General features: G+C 48.6%; 2 protein-coding genes across 11 annotated transcripts in view; one reads left to right on the forward strand and one right to left on the reverse strand.

The window, feature by feature from the left end:
- Positions 1–18,583, reverse strand: part of Cops7a (COP9 signalosome subunit 7A) — a 33,059-nt gene extending 14,476 nt beyond the window's left edge. For 4 of the 7 annotated variants that reach the window (XM_060384206.1, XM_060384204.1, XM_060384205.1 and 1 more), the window contains exon 1: positions 18,334–18,583. The gene's annotated coding sequence lies outside the window, so the exon portion shown is untranslated. The remainder of the gene's footprint in view (positions 1–18,333) is intronic. The other 3 variants (XM_060384211.1, XM_060384209.1, XM_060384210.1) reach the window with 2 other exon arrangements.
- Positions 17,960–24,199, forward strand: Pianp (PILR alpha associated neural protein). 4 transcript variants are annotated; one of them, XM_021636967.2, is made up of 6 exons: positions 17,960–18,199; positions 20,141–20,200; positions 20,455–20,960; positions 21,672–21,753; positions 22,459–22,680; positions 23,003–24,199. In XM_021636967.2, the coding sequence occupies exons 2-6, from the start codon at positions 20,196–20,198 to the stop codon at positions 23,022–23,024; spliced, it is 837 nt and encodes a 278-aa protein (XP_021492642.1). In that variant the 5' UTR covers positions 17,960–18,199; positions 20,141–20,195; the 3' UTR covers positions 23,025–24,199. The 4 variants fall into 4 exon arrangements, with proteins under 4 accessions (XP_021492642.1, XP_060240185.1, XP_021492641.2 ...); XM_060384202.1 differs by lacking the exon at positions 17,960–18,199 and adding an exon at positions 18,678–18,701; XM_021636966.2 differs by lacking the exon at positions 17,960–18,199 and adding an exon at positions 19,574–19,709.
- Positions 24,200–26,242: the final 2,043 nt, after the last annotated feature.

The following is a 26,242-nucleotide window of genomic DNA, read 5'->3' on the forward strand; positions in this document are numbered from 1 at the left end:
ACAGAGAGAGAGAGAGAGAGAGAGAGAGAGAGAGAGAGAGAGAGAGAGAGAAAATAATCCTTCAGTATTCTTATCCTTATTTAAAAGATGTGCCCAGGGTGCATAAAGAGCTACACAGGAAAAAGGAAAACAAAGCTGAATGTCTATAACAATAAAGTCAAAAAGTGAATGAAAAGATTGAACCAACCCTTCACAAAAGAAATCTGCAAGGTCAACAAACAGAAGAAAACCTCCTCAGCTTCACTTCTGATGATGGAAATGCAAATTACAGCCACAATAAGTAGCATTGTCCATACCAGAGTTGCTAAAATTAAAGCCTGAAAATACCAAATGTCAACTGGGGTGCAGAACAAAGAAACTCTCCTACCCAGATAATGAGAATACTATCGGTTAAATATTCGATTTTTAGATGTACCGTCCTTAGTTACACAACCCAGACTGGCCTCAGACTCAGCTGGTTCCTGACCCAGAGTATTGGAGTACAGGAGTGGACTGCCATGCCTGGCTGCTCAAACCCCTGGGGGAAAAGTCTAGCATTATCTAATAATTTAACTCCCATGTACATACAAAACCCATACGACATTACTACCTATATTATCTCCAAAACTAAACTATACTGTTAAGGAATACATACCCGTTCATAGGAAATATTAAGAAAAGTGGGGCCGGGTGGTGGTAGTGGTCACCTTTAATTCCAGCACTCAGGAGGCAGAGGCAGGAGGATCTTTGTGAGTTCAAGGCCAGCTTAAAGGCTACCGAGTGGACATCCAAGGCTACACAGAGAAACTCTGTCTCAAAAAAACAAAACAAAAGAGGAAGCTCAATCGAGTGCTTGCCTAGCGCGCACACATCCCCGGGTTCAAGACATCGCGGTATAAGCTGAGCATGTCTGCCTGTAATCTCAGGAGGTAGAGGCAGAAGGAGCAGTTTGGGCTGTATGAGAGCAAATCTTAAAAAAAAAAGGAAGTGTGTGTGTGTGTGTGTGTGTGTGTGTAGCAGTACACGCCTTTGATTCCCAGCATTTGGGAGGCCCAGGCAAGTGGATCTCATGAGTTCGAGGCCAGCCTGGTCTACAGAGGGAGTTCCAGGATAGAGCTATATAGTGAGACCTGTCTAGGAAGAGAGAGAGAGAGAGAACAGAGAAGTAATTTTTATAAAAACCATTACAGTACCTCCCGCTGGTGAGGAGTGAGTGACATACAATTGGGCAGGGACACACTGTCTTCTGAACTACATACAAAAGTATCTTATATGGTGATTACACAGTGGGAATGCTGTTAATTTATAACTTTTCCCTCTGCAAGTACTCATTACATTTTATGCTTTGCTACCTTTACACTTACGTCTATTACATTTCAAAATTAGAAAGGCTTTAAAAAGCATTTAATTCAGGGCTGGAAAGACAGCCCAGCAGGTAAGAACACTGAGTGAGCTTGCAGAGGAGCAGAGTTTGTTCTAGGCACCTACATCAGTGGCTCACAGCTGCCAGTTCCAAGGAATCCAGCGCCCTTTTGTGACTTCTGCAGGCACCTGCACACACAGGGCACACATAGAGTCATGCTGGCACACACCTATACACACAAATTGGAAAAAAAAAAAAAAAAACACATAAATCTTTTAAAAAGGAAGGGATAAGACTTAAAAAAAAATTCATTGAATTCAACACCCTTACAAGACAGAAGTCCTAGCAAACTAGAAGAGTCTTCCTTAATTTGTAGAGACTATATTTGCTTGTCCATTTGAATCACTTTTAAAGATTTATTATGTATAGTGTTCTGCCTGCAGGTCCACCTGAAAGTCAGAAGAGGGCACCAGATCTCATTAGAGATGGTTGTGAGCCACCGTGTGATTGATTGAACTCAAGACCTTTGGAAGAGTAGCCAATGCTCTTAAGCTCTGAGTCATCTCTCCAGCCCCCTTGAAATTTTTTTGAGGCAGGGTTCTACACAGTTTAGACTGACTTTGACCTTTTTATATAGTTGATGGTGACCTAGAACTCCAGGTATTCCTGCTTCTAATTCCCAAGTCTGAGATTACAGGCATGTGCTTCTGTGCCCATGTTAAAGGTATTTTTTGTTGTTGTTGTTTTGCACAGGATCTCACTATGTAGCCTTGGATGGCTTAGAATCTCCGCACTTGGGAGGCAGAGGCAAGTAACTCTCTGAATTTGAGGCCAACCTGGTGTACATAGTGAGATCCAGGCCAACCAGGGTATTTAGTAAGAATATGTCTTTTTTAAAAAAGGATTATTTCTTTATTTGTGGTGCTGGTATCATGCTGCAAACACCATTTTCACCAGGAAAAATACTGGAAGTGGTTTTGTTACAAGCAGGGACAGAATAAAACTCTACTTGCCCCTACTTCTATTCGATGTTGTAGTAGGCCTGGCCTGCACAACAAAAGGAAGTTGAAGGCATAGCATTGTAAAGGGAAAAGCAAACTACTGTCTTGCAGGTGGCACAATTGCTTTTGTGAAAATGCAAAAATAAATGTATAGAAAAATTATTAGACACAGAGAGTTTGTCAAGGTTGTTGGCCCTAAAGCCCTATTGCAAAGCAACTATATTTCTATGTATCAGCGAAAACAAGCAAAACCATTGCAAATTCCATCTTGAAAGATATTATAACAGAAAATCAAAATGGGACTCAGTATTACATAAAGCAGAAGATGTACATTATCCACATGAAAAAAAAATAGACTTCACTGAAAGACACTTAAGAAGACCCCAAAGACAGGCTGGAGAGACAGCTCAGCAGTTCAGAGTTCTTCCTGCCCTTCTGACTTTGGTTCCCAGCATCCACACAGAGTGGCTCACAGCTACCTGTAACTCTAGCTCCAGAGAGTTCAATGTCCTTTTCTGGACTCTATAGGCACTCACAAATGTGTGGCCACACATACACACAAATGCCAATAAAATAAATTGTAAAAAACAAAACCAAGGAGGTTTTCCCAAGTAAATGGAAAGATAGCCCAAGTTCATGTCAAGAAAATTCAACATCAAAAAGAAGTGGTTAGAGACCGGGAACATAGCTCCATAGAGCGATGGCTTAGCAAGTGTGCAGCCCTGGCTTTACCCCAGCATTGAATAGAACCTAGCTGTTATCCACTGCCAGTAATCCCAGCACTCGGGAACTAGAGCAGGAGAATCAGAAATTCGGTCATCTTCAGCTACACAGGGAATTCTTTGGAAAGTCTTGAATATTCGAGACCCTGTCTCAAAAAACAGAGACTGGGCTGGGGAAATGGCTCTGTCGGTAAAGCGTCTGCCATGCAAATCTGAGGGGTCTGAGTTGGGTTCTCCATCACCCAGGTGAAATAGCCTAGCTAGGAGGTACACATGTGGAGTCCCATGCTGGGAGGCTGACAGTACCTCTGGGGCTTGCTGGCCAGCTAGTCTAGCCCAATCAGTGACATCTGGGTTCAGTAAGAGCCCTTGATTTCAAAAATTAAAATGGCATCCTGGTGGAGGTAATGGTGGCAAACACCTTTAATTCCGGCACTCAAGGAGGCAGAGGCAGGTGGATCAGATCTCTCTGTGTTAGAGGCCAGCCTGGTCTACAGGGCTAGTTCCAGGACAGCCAAAGCTACACAATGAAATTTTGTCTCTAAAACCAAAACAGAACAACAACAAAAACCTTAGGTGGCTGGGTACGGTGGTGCACACTTTTAATCCCTGAACTTGGGACATAGAGACTAGAGATCTTTGTGAGTTCAAGGCCAGCCTGATCTACATGGTGAGATAAAATAATATGGGTGGATCTTGGAAATGTTACATTGAATGAAAGCAAACATGCTGGAAGGCCACATAAGTTGTCACATTTATCCTTGCTTGACACTAGGTAAAACCAGACAGCATATTTACACATTTGCAGAAAAGCTATAAACTGAGCGTGGTGGTGTCTGCCTATAATCCCAGGACTTGGGAGGTGGAGGAAGATGGATAAAGAGTTCAAGTAGCAAGTCAGAGACTAGCCTGGGCTTCACTACAACCTATCTCAACTAGAAAACAAGGCCTAGGGGCTGTAGAGATGGCTCAGAGGTTAAGAGCACTGGCTGTTCTTCCAGAGATCATGAGTTCAATTCCCAGCAACCACATGGTGGCTCACAACCATCTATAATGAGATCTGGTGCCCTCTTCTGGCATGCAGGTCTACATACAGATAAAACATTGTACATATAATAAATAAATAAAATCTTTAAAAGGAAAACAAGGCCTAGTTATATCTAACATATGTAATAGTATCTTGTGTATTGACTTATAAAAAATTTATTTGTTTATTTTATGTATATGAGTGTTCTGTCTTCATGCACACCAGAGGAGAAAATCAGATTTCATTACATATGGTTGGGGTTGCTGGGAATTGAACTCAGGAGCTCTGGAAGAGCAGTCAGTTCTTAACTGCCGAGCTATTTCTCCAGCCCAGCTTGTGTGTGTGTGTTTGAAAAGGGTTTCTCTATGTAGTCCTGGCTGTCCTGGAGCTCTCTGTGTAGACCAGGGTAGCCTTGAACTCACAGAGATTCACCTGCCTCTGCCTCCTGAGTGCTGGGATTAAAGGCGTGGGCTACCAGCCATGTATTGACTTTGACAAGTATATATGGTGAGCAGGGCATGGTGGTGCATGTGTTTAGTCCTAGTACTTGTGAGGCAGAGGCAGGCAGATTTCTGTCAGTTGGGGACCAGCCTGGTCTACTGGACTCCAGGGGCTAGCCTGCACTCACTTTGCACATACACCCTGCCCCCAAACACATACACATAATTAGAAATAAAACACATCTGAAAAAAAAAACCCTTCAAATAAACGACATATAAAAATTATATAGCAACACAAACACGTATTTCTCAGAGAGGTCAAAATCATAGTGCCGAACGGTAGGATGGTAGTTGCTGGGGCAAGTTTGACTGGGAAGGGAGTCATTGCTTAATGGGTACAGATTTCAGCTCTCTAAAAGGAAGTTAAGCCATATGCCTGTCGTGCTAGCACTCAAGAAACTGAGTCAGGAGGAGCAAGGTTTCAAGGTTGGGGCTGAAGACTTGGCTCAGCAGCTGAGGGTCCTTCCTGCCCAGCAAAGGCTCCAGCCTAACTTACATAGCGGCTCACCACCCTCTGTAACCACGTCCCAGGGGATATGGTGCTCTCTTCTTTCTGCAAGCACATGTACTAGGCATGCACACAATGCTTATACGTACATGCGGACGAAACTCATAAGATACAATAAATACAGCTCACTTATTCAAAAGAATTCAAGGCCAACCTGGCTTCTTTTTTCATTTATTAATTTTAGCTGTACGAGTGTTTTCTCTGTGTGCCACGTGTTTGTCTCGTGGGCAAGGTGGGACCCTCTGGGCCTGGAGTTACAGGTGAACATGAGCTGCTATGTGTGTGCTGGGAATTTAACTTGGGCCCTCTGAAGAGTAAGGAGTAATCTTTGTTTGTTTGTTTGTTTGTTTGTTTTTTGAGGGTTTCTCTGTATAGCCCCGGCTGTCCTGGAACTCACTCTGTAGACCAGGCTGGCCTCAAACTCAGAGATCTGCCTGCCCCTGCCTCCCTGAGTGCTGGGATAGAAAGCATGTGCCACCACTGCCCTGTGAGTAATAAGTAATCTTAATCATTGAGCTCACTCTCTAGCTCTTTTATATTTTATTTTAATTATATTTTTTTGAGACAGGGTCTCACCACATAGCTGAGGGTGGCCTTGAACTCTTGGCAATCTTTCTTCAGACTCCTGAGTGCTGAGGGTACAGATGAGCAGAACCATAGCCGGTTGCAGCTGGTCTATATAGCAAGGCCCTCTTCTAAAAGCAAACAAACAAGCAAAGAGGCAGGGAGATGACGGGTAGTGATGGCCATACACCAGGAGTGCATTTATTACTCTGTTTTGGGGTCTTGACTGGCCTTGTACTTTTTTCTATGTATGTGTGTATGTGTGTGTGTGTGTGTGTGTGTACATGTGTGTGTGTGTGTGCACGTGTGTGTGTGTGTGTGTGTGTGTGTGTGTGTGTGTGCACATGATGTCCAGAGGTCAAAGTTGGTGACTTTCTCATGTACTTTCTATCTTATTTTCTGAGACAGAACCTGGAGCAGGACTCAGGGGATCCCCCAGTCTCTGCCTCGGCATCTGGCTTTTTCTGTGATTATTGGGAACTGAGCTCAGATCCTCATGCTTGTACCAAAAGCCCTGTCCTAGCTGAGTCATCTGTCTACCCCTGACCTAGAACCTATGATTCTCCTGCCTCCATCTCCTGGGTACCAAGACAAGAGGTGTGTGCTGCCAAGCCCAGTTTATGAGGTGCTGGGACGACAGGGTCTCACACATTTTGAGAACTCTACCAACTGAACTATATCCCAACCCATGAATGTATTTAATACTACTGAACTGTAGACTTAATTGGAATAAATTTTATGTCCTGTGAATTTTGTCACATAAAAATTTTCATGTGTATACATAACAAAATAAGGTTAGACAAAAAATATGAGGCAGCTACACAGAAGTTAAATATTAAAAATGAGTCCTTGTCTTAGGGTTTTATTGCTGTGGAAGAGACACCATAACCATGACAACTCTTATAAAAGAAAACATTTAATTGGAGCTGACTTACAGTTCAGAGATTTAGTCCATTATCATCATGGTGAGAAGCGTGGCAGCATTCAGGCAGACATGGTGCAGTAGGAAATACTGAGAATTCTCCATCTTGATTCAAAGGCAGCAGGAGACTGCTACTCTATACCTAGCTTGAACATATAAGACCTGAAAGCCCGCCTCCACGGTGACACACTTCCTTCCTTCCTTCCTTCCTTCCTTCCTTCCTTCCTTCCTTCCTTCCACACTTACTAATAGTGCTACTCCCTATGAGCCAAGCAATAAACACATGAGTCTATAGGGGCCATTTAGACCACCACAGTCCTGTTCAGCTAGAAGTGTAAAGATGCCATTTTTTTTTCCAAGACAGGGTTTCTCCATGTACCCTAGCTGTCTTGGAATGCAGCCTGTAGCCCAGGCTAGCCTAAAACTCACAGAGCTCTTTCTGCCTCTACCTCTGCCTCTGCCTCCTGAATGCTGGGAACAAAGGTGTGTACCACCACAGCCTGGCTGGGATGATATGGGGCTCTGCTGGATAAAGCTGGAGTCTGCAGTCTCCAAATAGCCATTCATTTGTGCTTGGTTTATGATGAGAGAGTTCCTTTTCTCAGCAGGGTTCTAAAAGTCTCCCCTGATCTGGGGAGTCTTGAAGGATCATCACATAGTCCTCAGGGCAGATCACAGGCCAGACCCTTTTCTGATAAGGAAACCGTTCTAGCTAGCATCTGGGAATTCCTAGAAATGCTCTGCCCTGCTAAGGCTCTTAGTCCAGCAGTGACCTTCAATTTTACTTGGAGATTTTCCCCTCTCCCATAGGATAATTAAGTACGGTGTTCTTGACTTGTGATAGAACCATGCCACTGCGCGGAAAACGTACATGCAAATCAAGTATTCCTAATTCCCTGACCCTACCAGATCGAACACATTCACCCTGGAAATCCCTCCCACTGCCCAAAGGTTTATAAATCCCCGATTTCAAATAAACATGCTGGGTGTGCATGCTGCTGACTGGCTGGGTGATACCATGAGCCTTCCACCATGATCACCAGAGATTCGTTATTCATGCCCTGCCAGCCAGTTGAGTCTCACCAGGCCTGCCCTCCGGCCTGCTAAGCCTGTGCCTCCACTGCAAGCTGACCAGCCATAGACTTTTGCCCAAACCTCTGCCGAGCCTAGCACAGCAACTTAAACAAGAGCTATAATACTTTGGTATCACCATAAGCTTTGGAATGCCCAAGCTTCCACTGCCACAGGCTAAAAGAACTAAACTGTAACACTCTGAGGAAAACCTTTTCCAGACCCCAGATCTTGCCCTAAAGAGCTCTAGCTGCCCTTGAGAGAAATGGAACCCCCATTCTCCATCCGGAAGCTGAGCTTCAGGTGCTGTCAAACGGAGAACAAAAAGATGCCGTTTATTAAGGGAGAAAATGTTGAGACTGGAGAGATGGTTCGACAGTTAAGAGCACAAGCCACTCTTTCAGTGCACCTGAGTTTGTACCTGGCATCCATATCAGGCAGCTTGTAACTGCCCGTTACTCTGTCTCCTGAGGGATCTAACTCCTTCAGCCTCACTGGGCACCTCAACTCAGGGGCACATACCCAGACAACACGTGCACACAAGTTTATATTTACTTGTTTGTTTGTTTTTTAGACAGGGTATCTGTACATAGCGTTGGCTAGCCTGGAACTCACTCTGTAGACCAGGCTAGACTTCAACTCACAGAAGGCCACCTGCCTCTGCCTCTGCCTCCCAAGAACTGGGATTAAAGGTTTGCAATACCACTACTGACTCCATACATATAATTTAAAATAATAAAAACATCTTTTTTTGAGAGGAAATGTTTAAGGAGGGGTAAGCAGAAAATTGGACAGAAAGACTACCTGAAGCCAGATGACAGAGATGGAAATAATACTAGAAAATAGATATATTTAGAACCTAGAAACTAAATGATCAGCTGAGGAATGGCCAGTGACATAAGATAGAGCAAGACATCTGGTTGGAGATGAGCAACCAGCAATGAGACCTACAAGGAAGACGTGGGAACAGCCGGACTAGCAGAGCATCAAAAACACCAGGTAAAGCAAGTGTTTCTAGAATGGGCCAGGGTAATATGTAAAAGGTTGCCAAGTAAACTGACCTGCTGACTAGAACGTGGAGACCACGAGCAGACTTCACAAGAGAGATTCTAGGCAGAGAGTTAGGGCAGAAGCCTGCCTGAGAGTGGCTACAAGAGCTATTGAGAGGGCATCCACACATCAGGATTCCATGAGTGTGCAAAAGGACTGCTGATTTTTTTTTTTTCCATCAATACGGAAAGATCTCAAAGACCCACAGCCACGTAAGAAGACCCAGGGCTGGAGATGTATGTGTCTTAGTAGTTAAGACTAGTAGCTGTTCTTCCAGAAGGCCTGAACCAATTCCCAGAACCCACATGATAGCTCACAACTATCTGTCACTGCCGTTCCAGGGGATTTTTTTTTTCTTTTCTTTCTTTTTTTTTTTTTTTCGTTCCAGGGGATTTGACAACCTCGTCTGGGCTTGGAGCTTAATGCATAGATGTAGCATACTTAAATGCAGGCTAAACTCCCATAAACAAAATAAATAATAAACACAACTTTTTAAAAAGAGCAAGGCCTACAAAATGGCTCATCAGGTAAAATCCTGAGGACCTTATTGACATCTCTGGAAGCCATAGAGTTAAAGGGGAGACCGCACTCCCGGAAAGCTGTCTTATGACTTCCATGCACGTTCTGTGGCATGAACATCATCACCATTAAAGGTGTGCAGTGCCACATCTGCTATTTTATTGCTATATTGTTGTTTTTGTGGTGTGAGGTTTGAACCAGAGTCATGACTATTCTAAGGCAAGCTTTGAGTTACACCTTCAGCTCTGAAAAACAGAAGTTTTTTAAGGTTCATTTATTTTTGTGTTTTCATATGTGAGAGTTTGTATGAATGTACACCATGCATGTCCTGATACCTGCAGTGGCCACAAGAGGCAGTTGGATTCCTCAGTACTGGAGTTACACACTTGCCTGAGCTATCGTGTAAACACTGAGAGCCAAACCCAGGGCCCCCGCATCAGGTACTCTGTACCCCTGCGCTGTCTCTCTAGTCCCTGAGAAAAGATTATAGAGTGCTCTTTGCTTTATGTACATTACTTTGGAGTCATAGATGCAATGAGCCACACTGAGGTCAGGGGTAGGAGCTTAAAGATGATAGATGGGAAGAAAATAAAAACCTCGCTGTTTGCTATGGACATGTGCTTGCATTACCAATTCAAAACAATGAATTGAAAGAGGTCAAAACCTTTACAAGAAGGACTGGAGAGATGGCTCAGAGGCTAAGATCACTGGCTATTCTTCTAAAGGTCCTGAGTTCAATTCCCAGCAATCACATGGTGGCTCATAAACCATTTATAATGAGATCTGGTGTCCTCTTCTGGCCTGCAGGCAGAATACTGTATAAATAATAAAAAGTAAATCTTAAAACTTTGACAAGAAAAACTTTAAGACATTAGCAACAGAAATTGAAGAGGCACTAGACAATGAAAATACCTTCCTTACGCCTGGATTGGCAGACTGACTATACTACCAAAAGCAATCTTACCAATTCAGTTCAATTCAATTCCCCATCAAAATTCCAGTGACATTTTTCACAGAACTTGAAAAAAAAAAAATCCTATGATTCTCATGGAAATTCAAAAGACTATGGATAACTAAAGCAGCTCTAAGCAGAGAGAACAGTCAGGGGTATGACATTACCTGACTTCAGGCTATACTGTGGAGCCATAGTGACAGCACAGCACCAGGACCAAAACAAACACATAAAACAGTGAAACAGAACAAAGAGCCCAGAGCCAGCATGGCAGGGCACGCCTTTAATCCCAGGAAACCCTGGGTCAGGTTTCCACAATACATGTGGATTTATCTCTGGGATTTTTGTTTGTTTGTTTGTTTTTGGTTTTCAAGACAGGATTTCTCTGTGTAATAGCCCTGGCTGTCCTGGACTCACACTGTAGACCAGGCTGACCTTGAACTCAGAGATCTGCCTGCCTCTGCCTCCTGAGTGCTGGGATTGAAAGCATGCACCAAAACCACCTGGCCTTCCTCCCCCTCCCACCGCGCCCCCCCAAAAAAGTATTGAAAATATACAATGGAAAAAAAAGATAACATTTTCAAAAAATGCTGTTGGCAAGACTGAACCTCCACGTGCAGAAGACTGAAGTCAGATCCATGTCTCTTACATGCACAAAAAATCAATTCAAACTGGATCATTGACTTTACTCAGAAACTGGAAACACTGGCACTGCTAAAGGAAAGCACAGAGAGATCACTTTAGGACATAGGCACAGGTAAGAGATTTCCAGATAGGCTCCCAAGAGCACAGAAACAGCCCTAGGAACTGGGAAGTGGGATTACATAAAAATTGAAAGCCTCTGTACAGCAAAACAAACTATCAACAGAGGGAGTAACCGATAGAATTGGAGAAAATCTTTGCCAGTTATGCAAAGACAGGGGGTTACTATTTAGAATATATACATAACTGTAAATATTAAACACACACACACACACAAATGAACCGAATTGACAGTTACCAAAAGAAGGACACGAGGGAGGCTTGAGAGCTAGTTAAGAGCAGAAGGCCCGAGTTTGATTCCCGGCACCTGCGAGGTGGCCCACAACCATCTGCAATGCCACCTCCAGAGGATTCATGGCCTCTTCTGATGTCTGCAGCACCAGAGTATGCATACATACATGCACGCAAATCACCCGACTCCAGTTGTAGACCAGGCTGGCCTCAAACTCACAGAGATCTGCCTGCCTCTGCCTCCCCAAGTGCTGGGATTATAGGTGTGTGCCATCACGCCCAGCAGAAATAATTTTTTAAAAATAATTTATTTACTTTAATCTTTTGTGCTTTGGTGCAGTGCTATCAGAAGCCTGAACCGGATGGTTACAGACAGTTGTGAGTGGCTGTGCGGGGGTGCTGGGAATTGAACCCGGGTCCTCTGGAAGAGTAGTCCGTGCTCTTAACCACTAGAGCCATCTCTCTAGCCCCAGAAATAATTTTTTTAAAATTTATTCTTCTCTTATACAATCCATCTCCTCCTTTCACTTTTCCCTTCAACTTTTCCCTCCCATTTCCTTTCTCCCCCAGATCCATTCTTCCTCTGTTTCCCAGCAGACCTACCAGGGGTATCACCCAAACATGGCATCACAAGATTCAATAAGACTAGGCACAAACCCTCATTTTCAGGGCTGGGTGAGGCAACCCAGTCGGAGGAAAAGGGTTCCAAGAGCAGGCAAAAGAGTCAGAGAACCCCCCCACCCCCACTGCTAGTCCCACAAAACCGTCTAGTTAAGAAGCTTAATATACACATAGAGGACTTAGCATAGACCCATGCAGACTTCATGATTGCCACTTCTGTCTCTGGGAGCCCCTGGGAGCCCTGCTTAGTTGATTCTGTGGGCCCTATTCCTGTGGCGTCCTTGACTCCTCTTCCTTGGGGATCCCTGAGCTCAAAGGGAAGGGATCCAATGGCAATCTCCAATTTGGAGGTCTTTCTCCACCTAATACTTGACTGCAGGTCTCTGCATCTGCTCCTATCAGCTGCCTGAGGAAGCCTCTCTGATGGTGACTGGGGGAGGGGCACCAATCTAAGAGTATACCAGAATATCATTAGCAATCATTTCATTGATTAAAAAAAATAATTTAAAAAATATTGTTTTTTTCATTTCATATTTGTTGATATTCTGTCTGCATGTATGTATGTCTGTGTGAAGGTGTCAGATTCCTTGGAATTGGAGCTACACACTCTTGTGAACTGCCATGTGGGTGCTGGGAATTGAACCTGGGTCCGTCTGGAATAGCAGTCAGTGCTCTCAACCACTAAGCTATCTCTCCAGCCTCAGAAATATTTTTAAACAAGAAGGAAGTATAATTGGCCAATAAATATTTTTAAACTATTCAAAGGTGAGAGGAGATGGCCCAGTGAGTTAAGAGTGCTTTTTCTGAAAGCATGAGGAGCTCAGTTCAAATCCCCAGCATCCACCTAAGAAGTTAGGCATGACTGTGTCTGCTTGTGACCCGGTGTGTGTGTGTGTGTGTGTGTGTGTGTGTGTGTGTGTGCGTGCACGCGTGTGTGCCTGGAATCAGGGAGAAGCAGCGATTGCTGGCTGGCCAGCCTGGCTGAAATGGTGGGCTTCAGATTCAGTGAGAGACCGTGTCTCAAGGCAGTGAGGTGGAGAGGAGCAAAGGAGACATCAAATAACTTGCTTTTGCCTCCACGTGTGTGTGTGTGTGTGTGTGTGTGTGTGTGTGTGCACGCACGCGTGCGTCGGTACCTGTACGCACACCAGGCACTGCACGCCTACAGCAGTTAGCTAGCTCAGTGGGTAGAGGCGCTTGCAGCGAAGCCTGAATGCAGACTTGAGCTCAATCCCCAGGTCCTCTGAGATCTCATCTCTCCCCTGTCAAAATGGCTGTTATCTAGAGAGCGAGCGGCAACAGCGTTGGCGATAAGGTGGGGGAAGTGTTGGTGGAGACGTAACCTAGAGCTGTCCCTGCACCAGCCAAAGTGCAGGCTTCTCTAAACAACGGACCTAGAACTACCACATGGTCCATCTCGGGCACATGCCCAAAGGATTCTGCGTCCTGCCACGGAGCTTCAAGCGTGCTCGCGTGTGTTTATTATTGCTCTTTTCACAATATCGAGAAAGGGGGCCCAGCCTAGACGTCTATCAGTAAATGAATGGGTCATGAGAATGTTGTACATATAAACAATGGGATTTTTTTCTGCCACCAAGAGAATTGAAAGCATGAAGTTCACAGGGTAATCATGGGAGCTGGTAAAGATGACATTAATTGTGATAACTCTGGCTCAGAAAGATAGACACTGCATGTTCTCTCTCAGATGGGGATTCTGGCTGCTAATTGTCAAATAAATGCATGTAGTGGGAGTAAATGTGGGTAAATGCTAGGAAACCAGAAAAGGTCCATAAAACAGAAAATAAACAGGCTTTAAGTGAGGGGGAGGATAGAATAACAGGACACATGAGATATGAAAGTAGAAGAGGGCAGAAAGGTACAGAGGGGCAAGAAGAGGCAGGGAGGTGAAAGGAGCCTAAACCAAATGAAGCTTATGTGAAAATGCCATGAAGAAGCCTGCTATTTTGTAACCTGATTTTACAAAGAATATGAATTCAGAGTGGGGAGTGCTGGCTCTTTCCCATAATCTCAGAGCACTATGTAGTGAGTCTCTATCTCAGAAACAACAGATCATGAATTACAAATGTAAAACCTATAGATATGAGTTTGTAGAAGAGTAGGGGGAGAGGCAGAGAAGCAGGCAAGTAGAGGCTTCCCCTTCCATGATGGCTTTCTCAGAGAAAGCAGAGAAAGGCAGCCAAGAGCATATGTCTCAAGAAGATTCAACATGCTCGCACACTGATGGTAATAATCAAGTAGACAGGAGGACAGGGAGGCTTCAGGACAGGAAGGGGAGGGACAGTTGCTACAATGACAACGCTGGGTGGTGACAGGGTCCATCAAAGGAGCAGTGGTGCAGGAAGATGGAGGTGGTAAGAATGATAATCTCCTGTTTTCTTGATAAGGCAGCAAGACCTTCAGCTCCGAGAGAGAGGGACAGAGAGGGAGAGAGACAGAGAGACAGAGAGACAGAAAGACAGGGAGACAGAGAGAGAGGGAGAGAGACAGAGAGAGACAGACAGGCAGAGACAGACAGAGAGATACAGAGATAGGCAGAGGCAGACAGAGAGACACAGAGACAGAGAGCAACAGACAGGCAGAGACAGACAGAGAGAGAGAGAGAGAGATTTGGGCATTTAAGGAAGGAAAGCCTGGGAGATGTGGAGCCAGCTAGGTGGCTCAGTGGGTAAGGGCACCTGTCACTAAGCCCAATGACCTGAGTTTGAACCCCGGGACCCACATGATGGGAAAGAGAGATGCCACTTCCTGAACCTGTCCTCTGACCTCCACACATGCATGGGGGGGCACAAGGACACACTTTTTTTTTTTTTAAAGGAAAGCATGGAAATATTCCTGGCTGTGGTGATGTGCTCCTATAATACCAGTGCTCAGGATGCTGGGGTAGGAGGATTGTAAGTTCAAAGTCAGCCCGTGACACAAACAAAAGAGACAGAAAGTCACCCAGAGAAATACTGGGCACACCGAGTACAGCAACAGGAACAGAGATAGCAGAGCCTTGCACATGCTAAGCACGTGCCGCACCAGTGACTCACAGCCTGAGCCTATCGCCTGATGGCTCACTGTCTCCCTTACTAAGAAGTGTAAAGATTCTGGTGACTTTGTTCTTGCTCTTCACTGTATGCCCTGGTCCAGTGCCCTTCCCGGCTTGTAGTTAACATTTTAAAAATATTTGCTGATGCCTGGGTGTGGGGCTGCATTTCTGTAATCCTCAGCACTTAAGAAAATGGAGACAGAAGCTCAGGAGTTCAAGTTTACCCTCTGCAACATAGTGAATCCAAGGGCAGGCCAGGCCATATGAGACTCTCTCTCCTCTAAACATTTGTTGAAAAGAATAAAAAAATATTAAAAAATAATTGATCACAATACAAAGCTTCATGTAGAAGGCATTATTTTACTGAGTGAACATTCATTTGATAAATGTGGTCCTCACCGGGTTACAGTGAGTCCTCTAGAGCCTATCCTGGGCTCCCAGCAAGCCTAGGAGTTAGCAGGAGTCCTGCCAGCTCCCTCACATGGACCAATAGCTGTCTTTTTCATCTGATGTGCACTGTCTTTCTCTCGCCACTGGGAGACACGGGGAGGGCATCTCCCTGACTCACTGCTGTTTTGACTTGGAATGAAAGGCTGTCAGGGACAGGCAAGAAGGAGAGTAACTGCTGCAGATTCGGGTCTCCACAGCAGGCTTCCTTCCTAGAGGCGGGAGTGCCAGAGTAATGACAGTGCTAAGGACAGAAGGAGGAGGATGGATGGCCAGCAGGGCTGTGCCTGACGGCAGAGATTCAACCTCCCTCGGCAGAGTGCAGAGATGAGGGAATGCAGGCAGATGGAGAGGAAAAGCAAGGGGACACAAAGGCGAGAGTGAAAGGAGTTTAGAGTGGGCAGGGGTTGCTCCCAGACCGTGTTCACCAAGCAGTGAGGACAGGGCTTTTACCATGTGAAAAGCACTGCAGTCAGGATGTGGGGTGAAGATGAGAAGTGAGGCGTTTGCTCTCAGTGTATGGGGGAAGACAATAAACAGAAAACCAATGTAAAGCCATGTCAGAGAGTGATGGCTCGGAAAAGATGATGAAGCACGGATGAAGTGGAGGCCCCTGTAAGGCAGGGAGCAGGATGTTAAGAGCCAACCAGGTGAAAATAGAGAGATGGTAGTGAGGTGGTGGGAGAGGCACTCGGAGTACAGAGATTCTGGGAGAACGCCTGCTGATGCTCTGGACTGACAGGAAGTCTCCTCTGGCAGAGGCACTGTGTGTGAAGGGAGCTTTTGCACTGCTATTTAGTGAGTGCGTGTGCACATGCTGGTACATGGAGGTCAGGGGACAACTTTGTGGGAGTTGGTTCTCTCTTCCCACCCTGTGGGTCTTGAGCATCTCATTCAGCTCGGCAGGCTTGGCTACCTGCTGAGCCATCTCACCAGCCCCCGAAGTTTTAAAAGGAAGAGTGGGGATATGCTTTAGATTCCTAAAATCATTGGCAACTGTAAAGAGTAGTTTGCAAAACAAGAGGCCAGAAATAAAGGGACATCGCCAGACGGTGGTGGTGCATGCCTTTGATCACAGCACTTGGGAGGCAGCTGTGAGAGCCAGCCTGCTCTACAGAGCCAGTACCAGGACAGCCAGAGAAACCCTGTCTTAAACAACCAAACCAAAACAAAAAGGCAATGAAGCTACAGTGACTCCAGATGCGAGAAGACAGCTTGGCTCAGGACCCTAACAGTAAAGATGAAAGGGGTAGACTCCGGACAGTCCCTCAGAGCCGAGGCTGCAGCACTTACAGGAATCAAAACCTTTTTAGCTTGAACAAGGAGCAATTGTCATGTCCCAGTATGAAGAGCACTGGACAGAAGTGGATTGGGGGGCGGGGCAGTTCAAGGCCTCTATTTGAGTCATGTTAGATTTGTGCGGCTATTAGACAGCAGAGTGGATATGTCAAGTGGGCGGTTGGACAAATGAGTCTGGCACTATGGAAATAGATTTAGGACTCACTGACATTTACAGAGTATTTAAGCCCTGGGACTGGATGAGATCACTGGACAAAGAATGTGGAAAGAAAAGAAGGCCAAGGACGAAGCCCTAGGAGGCTCCAACACTTAGGGGTCAGAGCCGAGGAAGACTAATCAAGAACAACTGGGAGGTTGGAGGGGAATTAGCAGACTGTGATTCCTAGAAGTTTGCGGTGCAGGGGCTTGAGGGTAATGTGGAGGGGTTAGGTATGAATTGGTAGGGTCAGAGGAAAATGTTTAATTACATTTATTTAGTGTGTGTGTGTCACACGGCTCGTTCAGAGATCTGTTGACAACCTGAAGGAGGCAGTTCTTTCCTTCCACCTTGTGGGTCCTGGGGATAGAACTCAGCTACTCAGTCTTGGTGACAAGCACCTTTGTCCCCTGAGCCATCTCCATGGCCCAGGACAGGGGGTTTTTAAGAGAGTAGGGAAGGCATCTCAGAAGATTGAATCTGAGTGGACTGGCGTGGGCCATTTGTGAACGGCCAGGGAAAAGCTTCGAGAAGGAACAGCAGGTGCAAAGCCCCGAGGTAGGTTCCTGTTGCCTCCTTCTAGGAGCACACTGTGGCTGAGACACAGATATCCGTAGGAAAGAGAACACCTAGATACTTAGAGGCAGAAACCCACAGGGCCTCCTTATAAGCCACAGAAAGTGGTTTGGATTTTTGGAAAGGCTAAGCACAGTAAATAGGTCTTGAGCCATTTAAGGACTGTTTGGGCTGCTTCTGAGAGAATGGATTATATAGCAGGGCCAGAGTGAACCGGCATTGCTCTGTTGGGGCACTCTAATTTGCCTATGCGGCCTTCTCTCACAGCCCTCCTTGGTCCTCTCCCCCATGGTCTTGAACTCCCATCCCTTTCCACCCTGGCCAGAGTTAGGGACTCAATTGCATTGGTGCCTTAGACTCTCAGAACTGCTTGGGGGTCAGAAATCATGGGGTCTGTGGAGCTGAGCAGAGGTGGATGTGCCATCACATCCCGAAGAACTGGAGGTCGTGGCCCCCATCCCTACTCCCCTCCCCAACCTTGTACGTGGGACAAAAGCTAGGCTCGCAGCGTGGCAAACGGAGGGTTAAATCATGCGTGGCCTACAGACGTGAGGAGGAGAGGCGGAGACCAAGTGGTCCTCCTCGTCCACCGAACCCAGCCGAGCCCAGCCGAGCCCAGCCGAGCCCTGCCGAAGCGAGCATCTCCCGCCGCCGCCGCCGCCGCCGCCGCCGCCGCCGCCGCCCCGCGCCCCGGGCGCCCGCCCCCCTCCGGATCCAGCGCCTCGCTGCCAGCCAAAGCTCCCGACCATGCCCGGCGCCCCACCCGCTTCTGCGACCCCCAAGCCCCGCGCAGCTCGGAGTGTCTGCAGTCATCGCGCCGCCACGCCAGGAATGCAGGTGAGCCAGGGGGCACCCAAAGCCCCTATCCGGAGGGAACAGGCTCTGCCCTCCCCAGTGCCAGCTCCGCGCCCTTCGCCTCTCGCCCGACTCCAGCCGCCCTCCATCCCTCCGCTGTCCTGACTCCATCCTACCCTCCTGGTGCAGCAGTCAACGTCTCCGCGGCTGCCTCCATCCCGCCTTGAGCTCATCCTGCAGCTTCGGGCATCCTCCTGCCTCAGGTCCCCTTTTCGCTCTGGATGCTCCCTCCGACTCCCATGGCTGATCTTTTCCTCGTTTTCCCCGGCTTGCGCCCGCTTTCCAGCCCTGTCCAGGGAGCGCAGGCCTGTGGGATTGGCGGGATTGGGCTCCCTTCTAGGGATGGGGCCCGGTTCTCCCACCCCCCTCCCTTCCCGGTTCGTCTTCTGCGCACAACAGGTCCGTGAGGAGCGCCAAGGGGGTGGGGTGGCGCACCAGCTTGGGGACTGCGGACTTCCTGGAAGGGGTGACAAAGGGGTACCCGGTGTGTGTAAAAGGGCTGGAGTTGACGTTGGTCGGGGGGGGGGGATGTGGCGGATGAAGGGGCAGGTGGGTCCTGGTGTAGCGGGCCACCGATGTCTTCTGAGCCCTTATCCGCTCCACTGCTTGGGCTACCATTTCTTTCCTCCCTTCTCTAACCTCCTCCCACCAAGCCCCCAGGCCTGTCTCTTTCCTTTCCCTTCTCTTTCACCTGGCCTCCAGCTCTGTCTCCGTATCTCTTTAAATTTCAAGAAACAATTCGTAACTCCTCCATCTTTGCTGTGCCGCTTCCCTCCCACCCTGCCCCTGTCCCTCCCTTTTCTGATTTTGCCTTCCACACCATGTTCTTTTCTATCTCAATGACTTTCTCCTCATCTCTGATCTCCATCCTTCCTTTCCCCTTCCACTCTCTTTGCTTCTGTCCTGGCCAGACCCCTCCAGCCTCCCTCCCGCCCACTTTCCCCATCCTGCCCTCTTCTCTCTTCAGAGCCCTCTGAGATTCTTCTGTGGCCCCTCTTCCCGCTCCACCTCTCCCCTCCCCAGCTGCTGTTCACCTTTCTGCTCACTCTTGAACCAATGTTGTTCTTCTGAGCCCTTCACCTCTCACACCTATTGTCCACCACCCTGTTCCCTTCCCCGGCTTATTCTCTGGGAGTATTCAAACGTGCAGCTATAGACTAGGAGTCTAGAAGACACGGAGTGTCACATGCCCCTTCTCCCTGCGGACCCCAGCCCCTCGGGGTTCACCACCCTCGGCTTGGAGACTGCACTTCCAACCATCTCCACTCTCCTAGGACTTTACCCAGAGGAGCCACAGTTGAGGGGGCGGCTTCCTTTGAGCTCCACCTTCTTTCAGAATGCACCTATGCATTCGAGTGGTTAAACCTCAGGAGCAGAAACCGTGCTTTGGAGCTTTTCTCCCACCTACCATTTTCTCCCTTTTTTTTTTTTTTTCTTTAAGACAGCTAGCTTCTAGGCTTCATTGCAAGAGAAATGCCTGGCACTACAGGAGGTGAGGGGCCTTCTAGCACCCCCCAACACTCACTGAGATTGACTTCCCTTCCCTCCCCCACTCTCATACTCCCTCCCTAGCGGTAGGTGCTCAGGGAATCACAAGGTTCTTGGCTCTAAATTAAGATCCAAGAAGCCTGGAGCTGTGGGCAGAGGAAGTGAGAAGGAAGGAAGCCAGAGAGGCAAAGAGTAGACAGATACCGGGGCCAGGAGGTAACAGGGACCCATCTGGGATGTTGTAGGTGGGGCTGGGGGTTACTTGAGGGAGTTTCCCCCTAAAAGGATGCTAAGAAGCAGGGGATGCTGGGAAACAGCAGCATGGCTGGTAACTGTGCAGCTTGGGGTGGGGCAGGAAGGGGCAGAATTGGTGGATGGATGAACTGGGGGAGTACACGGGGCATTTGGGATGTGACACCCTCTTTTTTCCTCCAGTAAAGGCCAAAAATCTGGGTCACAGCTGAGGAAGACCTCACATACCGAGAGCAGAATGTGGTAAGTTTGGCCCAGCAGGGGGAGCTTGGAGACCACTTTCCCTGGGGGTTTGGGCCCTTTCCTGCCTAGGCCAACTCAGGGCCTCTTGAAGACTGGCCCCCCAGACAAAACGAGGCCAGGGTCTCCCTAACACACACCTGCTCTAGCAGAGAAACCTGGAGGGAGGTGCCCGAGATTTCTGGTGTGAACCTACCCTTCTCCTACCTGAGCCCATAGTGGCCTGGGTCTCACCTACTTTTTCTCCCTTCCTGTAGGCCTGCTCTACTGCTGTCCCAACTCCTCCCTCTCTGGCCACTGCTGTTGCTACCCCTCCCACCGCCTGCTCAGGGCTCCTCCCCTCGGTCCCCACCAGCCCCGGCCCGCCCCCCATGCGTCCGGGGTGGCCCCTCAGCCCCTCGCCATGTGTGTGTTTGGGAGCGCGCGCCTCCACCAAGCCGGTCCCCACGGGTCCCAAGATCACGTCGGCAAGTTCTGCCAGGAACTGCACCTCCTGCCACCCCGTCAGGCTTCGAGGAGGGGCCTCCCTCGTCTCAGTACCCTTGGGCTATTGTGTGGGGTCCCACGGTATCTCGGGAGGATGGAGGGGACCCCAACTCTGTCAATCCTGGATTTCTGCCCCTGGACTATGGTTTTGCAGCCCCACATGGGCTGGCCACCCCGCACCCTAACTCAGACTCCATGCGGGATGATGGAGACGGGCTCATCCTCGGGGAGACACCTGCTACCTTGCGGCCCTTCCTGTTTGGAGGGCGTGGAGAAGGTGGGTGAGCAAGGCTGTGAGGGCTGTGAAGGATGGGGAGGGTGGCTGAAGCCGAGGAGCTGCTGAGACTGTCTGTGTCTTCAGCAAACGTGCCAGGCTCTAGGCTGGCAAGGATGCAGAGGGGGAGCTGCTGCCGCTGCCGTGTGCGCACTGAAAGAGTTCAGGTCCACTGCTGAAGACAGATGTTTAGACAATTGGGGATGAGTCAAATAAACAGCCTAACAGAAGCACGTACAGCGTGTTTTGAGGAAAACGGAGAAGTGAGAGACTGCTTCACCCCGGGGATCAGGACAGATCAAACAACTGACGTGTGAGCTAGAGCTTAGAAACAGAACGGGGTATTCCAGGCAGAGGGATGCCACGGAGGAAGGTCACTACCAGGGCCTGTGTTGGCACCTATCGTGCTGGACGATAGCTTAGGGTTGGACCAAGGAAGATCATCTGGTACCTCTACCCCCATTTCTATCCAGGAGGATGGTTCTCTCTGACCTTGGAGCCTCATCCTCATCACATATATTTGTAAGATCTGGTACATGTAATGTTTGGGAAAGTGGAAAAGCTGACAACCCAGGAGAGAGTTGATGATTAAAAAAGAACAGGGGGAGTCCAGAGAAGTAGACGGGCAAGGTGGATTCACGTGGCAGTACTCAAGCCACACCCCACTTTGACCCTGCCTCAGGCCTCCCAACAGCTGTCTTCCCTCTTCCCCAGGTGTGGACCCGCAGCTTTATGTTACAATTACCATATCCATCATCATCGTTCTTGTGGCTACTGGCATCATCTTCAAGTTCTGGTAAGCTAGGGGAGTTGCCTAAAGGTTTGTAATGGCTAGACACAGGGCAAGACCAAGGACAGAAGTTTCATTGGAGTAGAAATCGCCAATGAAGGGAGGAGCTTGAGAAAAGCTAATTGGAGTGGAGCAGGACTGAGAGAAACCGGAACAGATTCATCCAGAAAAATACAAGGGTAGTGGGAGGCAGGGGAATTATTTATCTATGCTGGGGGCTTTGGTGGGCAGCTCTCCAAGACAAAAACTGAACCAGGCTGCAGAACCCTTTCTTAGGGCGTCTGTCCAGGAGGAAGAAAACTGGGCGCTTTCTTTGTACACAGCTAATAATGGGTCACACAGTCCTTCACACTTTACTGAGAGTCATTAGATTCAGGTGCCCAAGCCATTAGCTGACTTTGAACTTGAACTAAATCTGCCAGGTACCTGCAGAGGAGGGAAATGGCTCCCCTGGACATCAGTGCGGCAAGGGATAGTTTTAAGGGGCTCTGTGTTGGTGGGGAGAAGGCCTTACTCTGTGGCTCTCCAAAAATGGTTTAGAGGGAAGCGGCAGGAATAGCTTGATGGGGTGCATGGTCTCAGAAACCAGTTTCTTTGCTGTGGTGAAGTTGGGGGTGCCAGGGAGAGAGAATATGGGTTGACCAGCGATGCTGGCCTGAGACAGAGGGTACTCAAGTGTGTGAGAGGACCTCTTTCCTTCTGATGCACAAGCTGGGACCGGAGCCAGAAACGGCGCAGGCCCTCTGGGCAGCAAGGTGCCCTGAGGCCAGAGGAGAGCCAGCAACCACTGACAGACCTGTCCCCTGCTGGAGTCACTGTGCTGGGGGCCTTTGGGGACTCACCTACCCCCACCCCTGACCATGAGGAACCCCGAGGGGGACCCCGGCCTGGGATGCCCCAGCCCAAGGGGGCTCCAGCCTTCCAGTTGAACCGGTGAGGGCAGGGGCCAATGGAATAGGGGGGGTGCGGAGGGAAAGCAACCTAGGTCTTCAGACCTTCGGGGGCCCTTTCCTGGGTGGGTGGTCTTCCCCTCCAGTCCATTACTGCTTCCTGGGTCTCCCCAGGGGGCTGGTCAGATCCTCCTCAGGGGGAAAGGGGGCTCTCTGTACCACCCTAGGCTCTATGTCCTATTTACCTGGCACCCTTTAATTCCAGCTTTGCTCTCTTAACCCTGAGTACCCTTTGTCCTGGGCCTCTCCTTCACCTTCAGCCTACTCCTTGGTTCCTGACTGTGCATTTTCCCTCTTCCTCTCAGGATTCCCCTGGTGAATCTGTGATGACCCCCCCCATGTTGGGGTGCTGCCAAGCAGGAGGCCAAGTGGCCAGCATAGCCACCATCCACTGAGGGTGGGGTAACCGTGGGGAATTGGGGCCATGGTGGGAGGCTCCTAGCTCCTGCCCTTGCACACCACCAGGAACATTCACTAATCCCATGGACAAGCCCCACTGTTTGCCTTCCAGTGGTTGGGGGCTTCCCACACTTGTGATTTTGGGTCTCCCATTCCCACCCTTGCACATTCACATGAAAGCCTTGCACATTCACCTCCACCCTCACAGGCCATAGCACACAGTCATGATCTCATGCTGCTCTTCTGCTCCATGTTCCCATCCATGTCTGCTCAGCTGGCTCCTAGCTCTCTCCCTCTCTCTTGTTGCACATGTCCTGCCCCCTTTACATTCTCTGTGCCCATCTCAGACTGGGGATATGCATTCCTGGCCCCAGTATATGGCATAGTGTGCCCACTCTGCCTCATCAACACCCACTGGTCTAGTTTCTGTGGCCCTTGCATGCTGCCCTAGAGGTGGGTGGGAGGTGAGCTAGGGGCTCCTTGCACCATCTGTCATGGCCCCATCTTATTCCATGTCTTATGTTTCACTGTCCTTCCATCCCACTCCCAGGATGCTGGCATTACTGAGGGCTCCCCACAGGAATGGGGTAGTGAGGCCCAATTGTTCAATTCTGTCACCTGAAATATGGGTTTGGGGGAGTCACCTGCTGCACTACATGAGAAGGGACTCCCATGCCCTTTCTTCCCTCCTAACTAAGTCCCTTGTCTTGTCTGTCCTGGCTGTCTGTGTGTGTGTCTCTGTGGAATTCAGAGGCCCCTGAACAGGCCTCTACTCCCCATCTTCCCCTACGGCCTCCCTAAAATGTACCTAGGCTGCCAGGGACTGAAGCCAGCTGGTTCAAGGCCATTGGGAGCTCTGCCTCCACTATACCCTTCTCTTCCTGGGCCCTCTCATGTTGTCCCTTCTTCCCTCTCCTGCTTCTCACCCTTTTCCTCTCCTCAGGTTCTTCCCTCTCTCCTTGGTCTCTCCACCTTCCTTCCTCCTCTTACCTGGCTCCTATGCTGTGATATATATTTTTGTATTATCTCTTTCTTCTTGTGGTGATAATCTTGTGGGATGTAAGTTTCAGAATTTTCAAATAAAGCCTTTGCAAGATAATCTAGTTCCTTGTTTTGCCTTATAACTGCTATACACACACACACACACACACACACGAGGAGGATGGGCAGGATGAAGAATGGAAAAGAAGGGAGATGGGAACCTCTTCGGACTGGACTGTCCCCTGCCCTGCTCTATCCGAAGCTGGAGACTGATGGATGCCTTAACTTAGGCCAGGATGAAGAAAGGGATGGGAGGGCGGGACTGGAGGAGGAAGAGCCCTGCAGAAGAGGAACTAGAATCTGAACTGTGGCTTGCTTGTTCCTTACTCGTGAGGGTCAAGAGAGACCAAGAGAAAAGACAGAGAGAAGGGGAACATTTCTTAGGACAGACAATGGGACAAGCCAGAAAAGCAACCGATTGACTGGAAATGGGGGCTCTCTCTCACCCTGTAGTCCAGGCTGGCCAATGCGAGATTCTCCCACCTTGGCCTCCTGAGTGCTGGGATTACAGGCATGAGTCACCACCCTAGGCAAAACAGCTAAAGAAGAGGATAAAGGGTCAGAAGGAGAGAAAGCAAACAAAAAAGGATGAGTGAGGCACAGGAGAGAGGGTGCTCTGCTTGGTTTATTTTCATCCTTGTTCCTCAACATGCCCCCACCCACAACTGCCCGCCAAAAGCTATGCTGCACCGGAGGCTCTATGGCTAGCTCATTAGTTCTTCCCACTTGCTAGGGTGTGGGGGTGGCATCAAGGGGTGTGTCTGGAAGGGAACACAGGCTGCCCAGCTGGGATCAATCACCTCTGAGGTCCCAATTCTAGGTTTGGCTCTTTAACAGCCCTAGTAAAGCCCACACATCAGTTTCTCAGCTGTTGCTAGGCTCTGTTGCTGTGGTAACCACCTAGGTCTTGCATCCCGTGTCCCCCCACCCCCCCACCCCCATCTGTGGCTCACCTGCTCTCTGGAAATGGGTAGCCCCAGGGAAGCAGGAGACAAGAGGGCAGTGTGGGCTGCCTAGGATGTACCTGCCTCCAAGTGTTTTATCTTTGATGCTATAAATAGGAATGACTATTATATATATATATATACACACACACACACATATATATATACACACACACACATAAATATATGATACATTTATGTGTGTGTGTTGGTAGGAGTGTTTAAGAGGCTGGGGAGCTGTACTGTATATTGAGGGGAGGTGTGGCTGAGCCTCTAAAGCACATGAGTGTGGGGAGGAAGGAATGTATTTCTCAGGATAAGAGAAGCATTTAGGACAGACTTGCTCCAGAGGAAAGCGGCCAAAGTATTAAACCATCTAGCAGCAGTGTGAGGCAAACAGGCCTTCTGAGGAGGGCTGTCAGTGTGGTGCTCCCAGAGATTCCAGAGGTAGTGGGAAAAAGGAAGAAGGCTGGGAGGGAACGGAAGGGGCAGGGTGCCAAGAGGCTGTGGCAGGGAAGGGCTCTGCGGAAGGTGAGGGAAGACGCCTCCTTAACCTTTCCAGATTTCCCTACAGGGCTGGAGTCCTTGCCAGAGCAGGAATGAAAGAGCCCTGGTTGTAGAAGGACAGGGAACTCATGATTGGAGGGCTCCCTGGGCTCTCTCACCTTCAACAACGCCCTCTTTAGAGGGACAGTGTGACCCTGTGGCTCATCCATATGCAAAAGGCACACATGAAGTCCCCTAATGAACGAGGAATTAATTGCCATCTGATTAGACTGCAGTTCTCCTAAATTTAAATAAATTAGACACACCAGCAAGACACTGGAAATCTCACCTGTTCCCTTTCCCCAAATGCCCTCTCCCCCATGGAAAGGCAGATGGACGGAAAGATGGGAGGAAGGAGACAATCTGGATGTCTGGATTGCCTAGAGGAATTATGCCAGACTGGGTCAGTGTCTTGCTAACCATGACAACGCATGAGTCCTGAGAAACAGACCTTAATTTTCCTCTTTCCTAAAACTCAAGCAGTGACTTGAGGGTTCAGGTAACAGAGTTATAGAGGAGAAAGCAAGCCAGGACCAAAAGCTGTTCTTTTGAGAACTGAAAGTTTCTTGGGAACCACAATTCACAAGCCTGACTGGAGGCAGCATCTGCCATCAC

The sequence above is a fragment of the Meriones unguiculatus genome, chromosome 5, assembly GCF_030254825.1.
Source record: "Meriones unguiculatus strain TT.TT164.6M chromosome 5, Bangor_MerUng_6.1, whole genome shotgun sequence".
Lineage (NCBI taxonomy): Eukaryota > Metazoa > Chordata > Mammalia > Rodentia > Muridae > Meriones > Meriones unguiculatus.

Bases quoted from the DNA above. Each gene is read 5' to 3' on its own strand.
- Pianp (XM_021636967.2), top strand. The intron at 21,754-22,458 runs GTAAGCTAGGGG...CTGATGCACAAG, and splicing joins GGCATCATCTTCAAGTTCTG to CTGGGACCGGAGCCAGAAAC. The intron at 22,681-23,002 runs GTGAGGGCAGGG...TCTTCCTCTCAG, and splicing joins CCAGCCTTCCAGTTGAACCG to GATTCCCCTGGTGAATCTGT.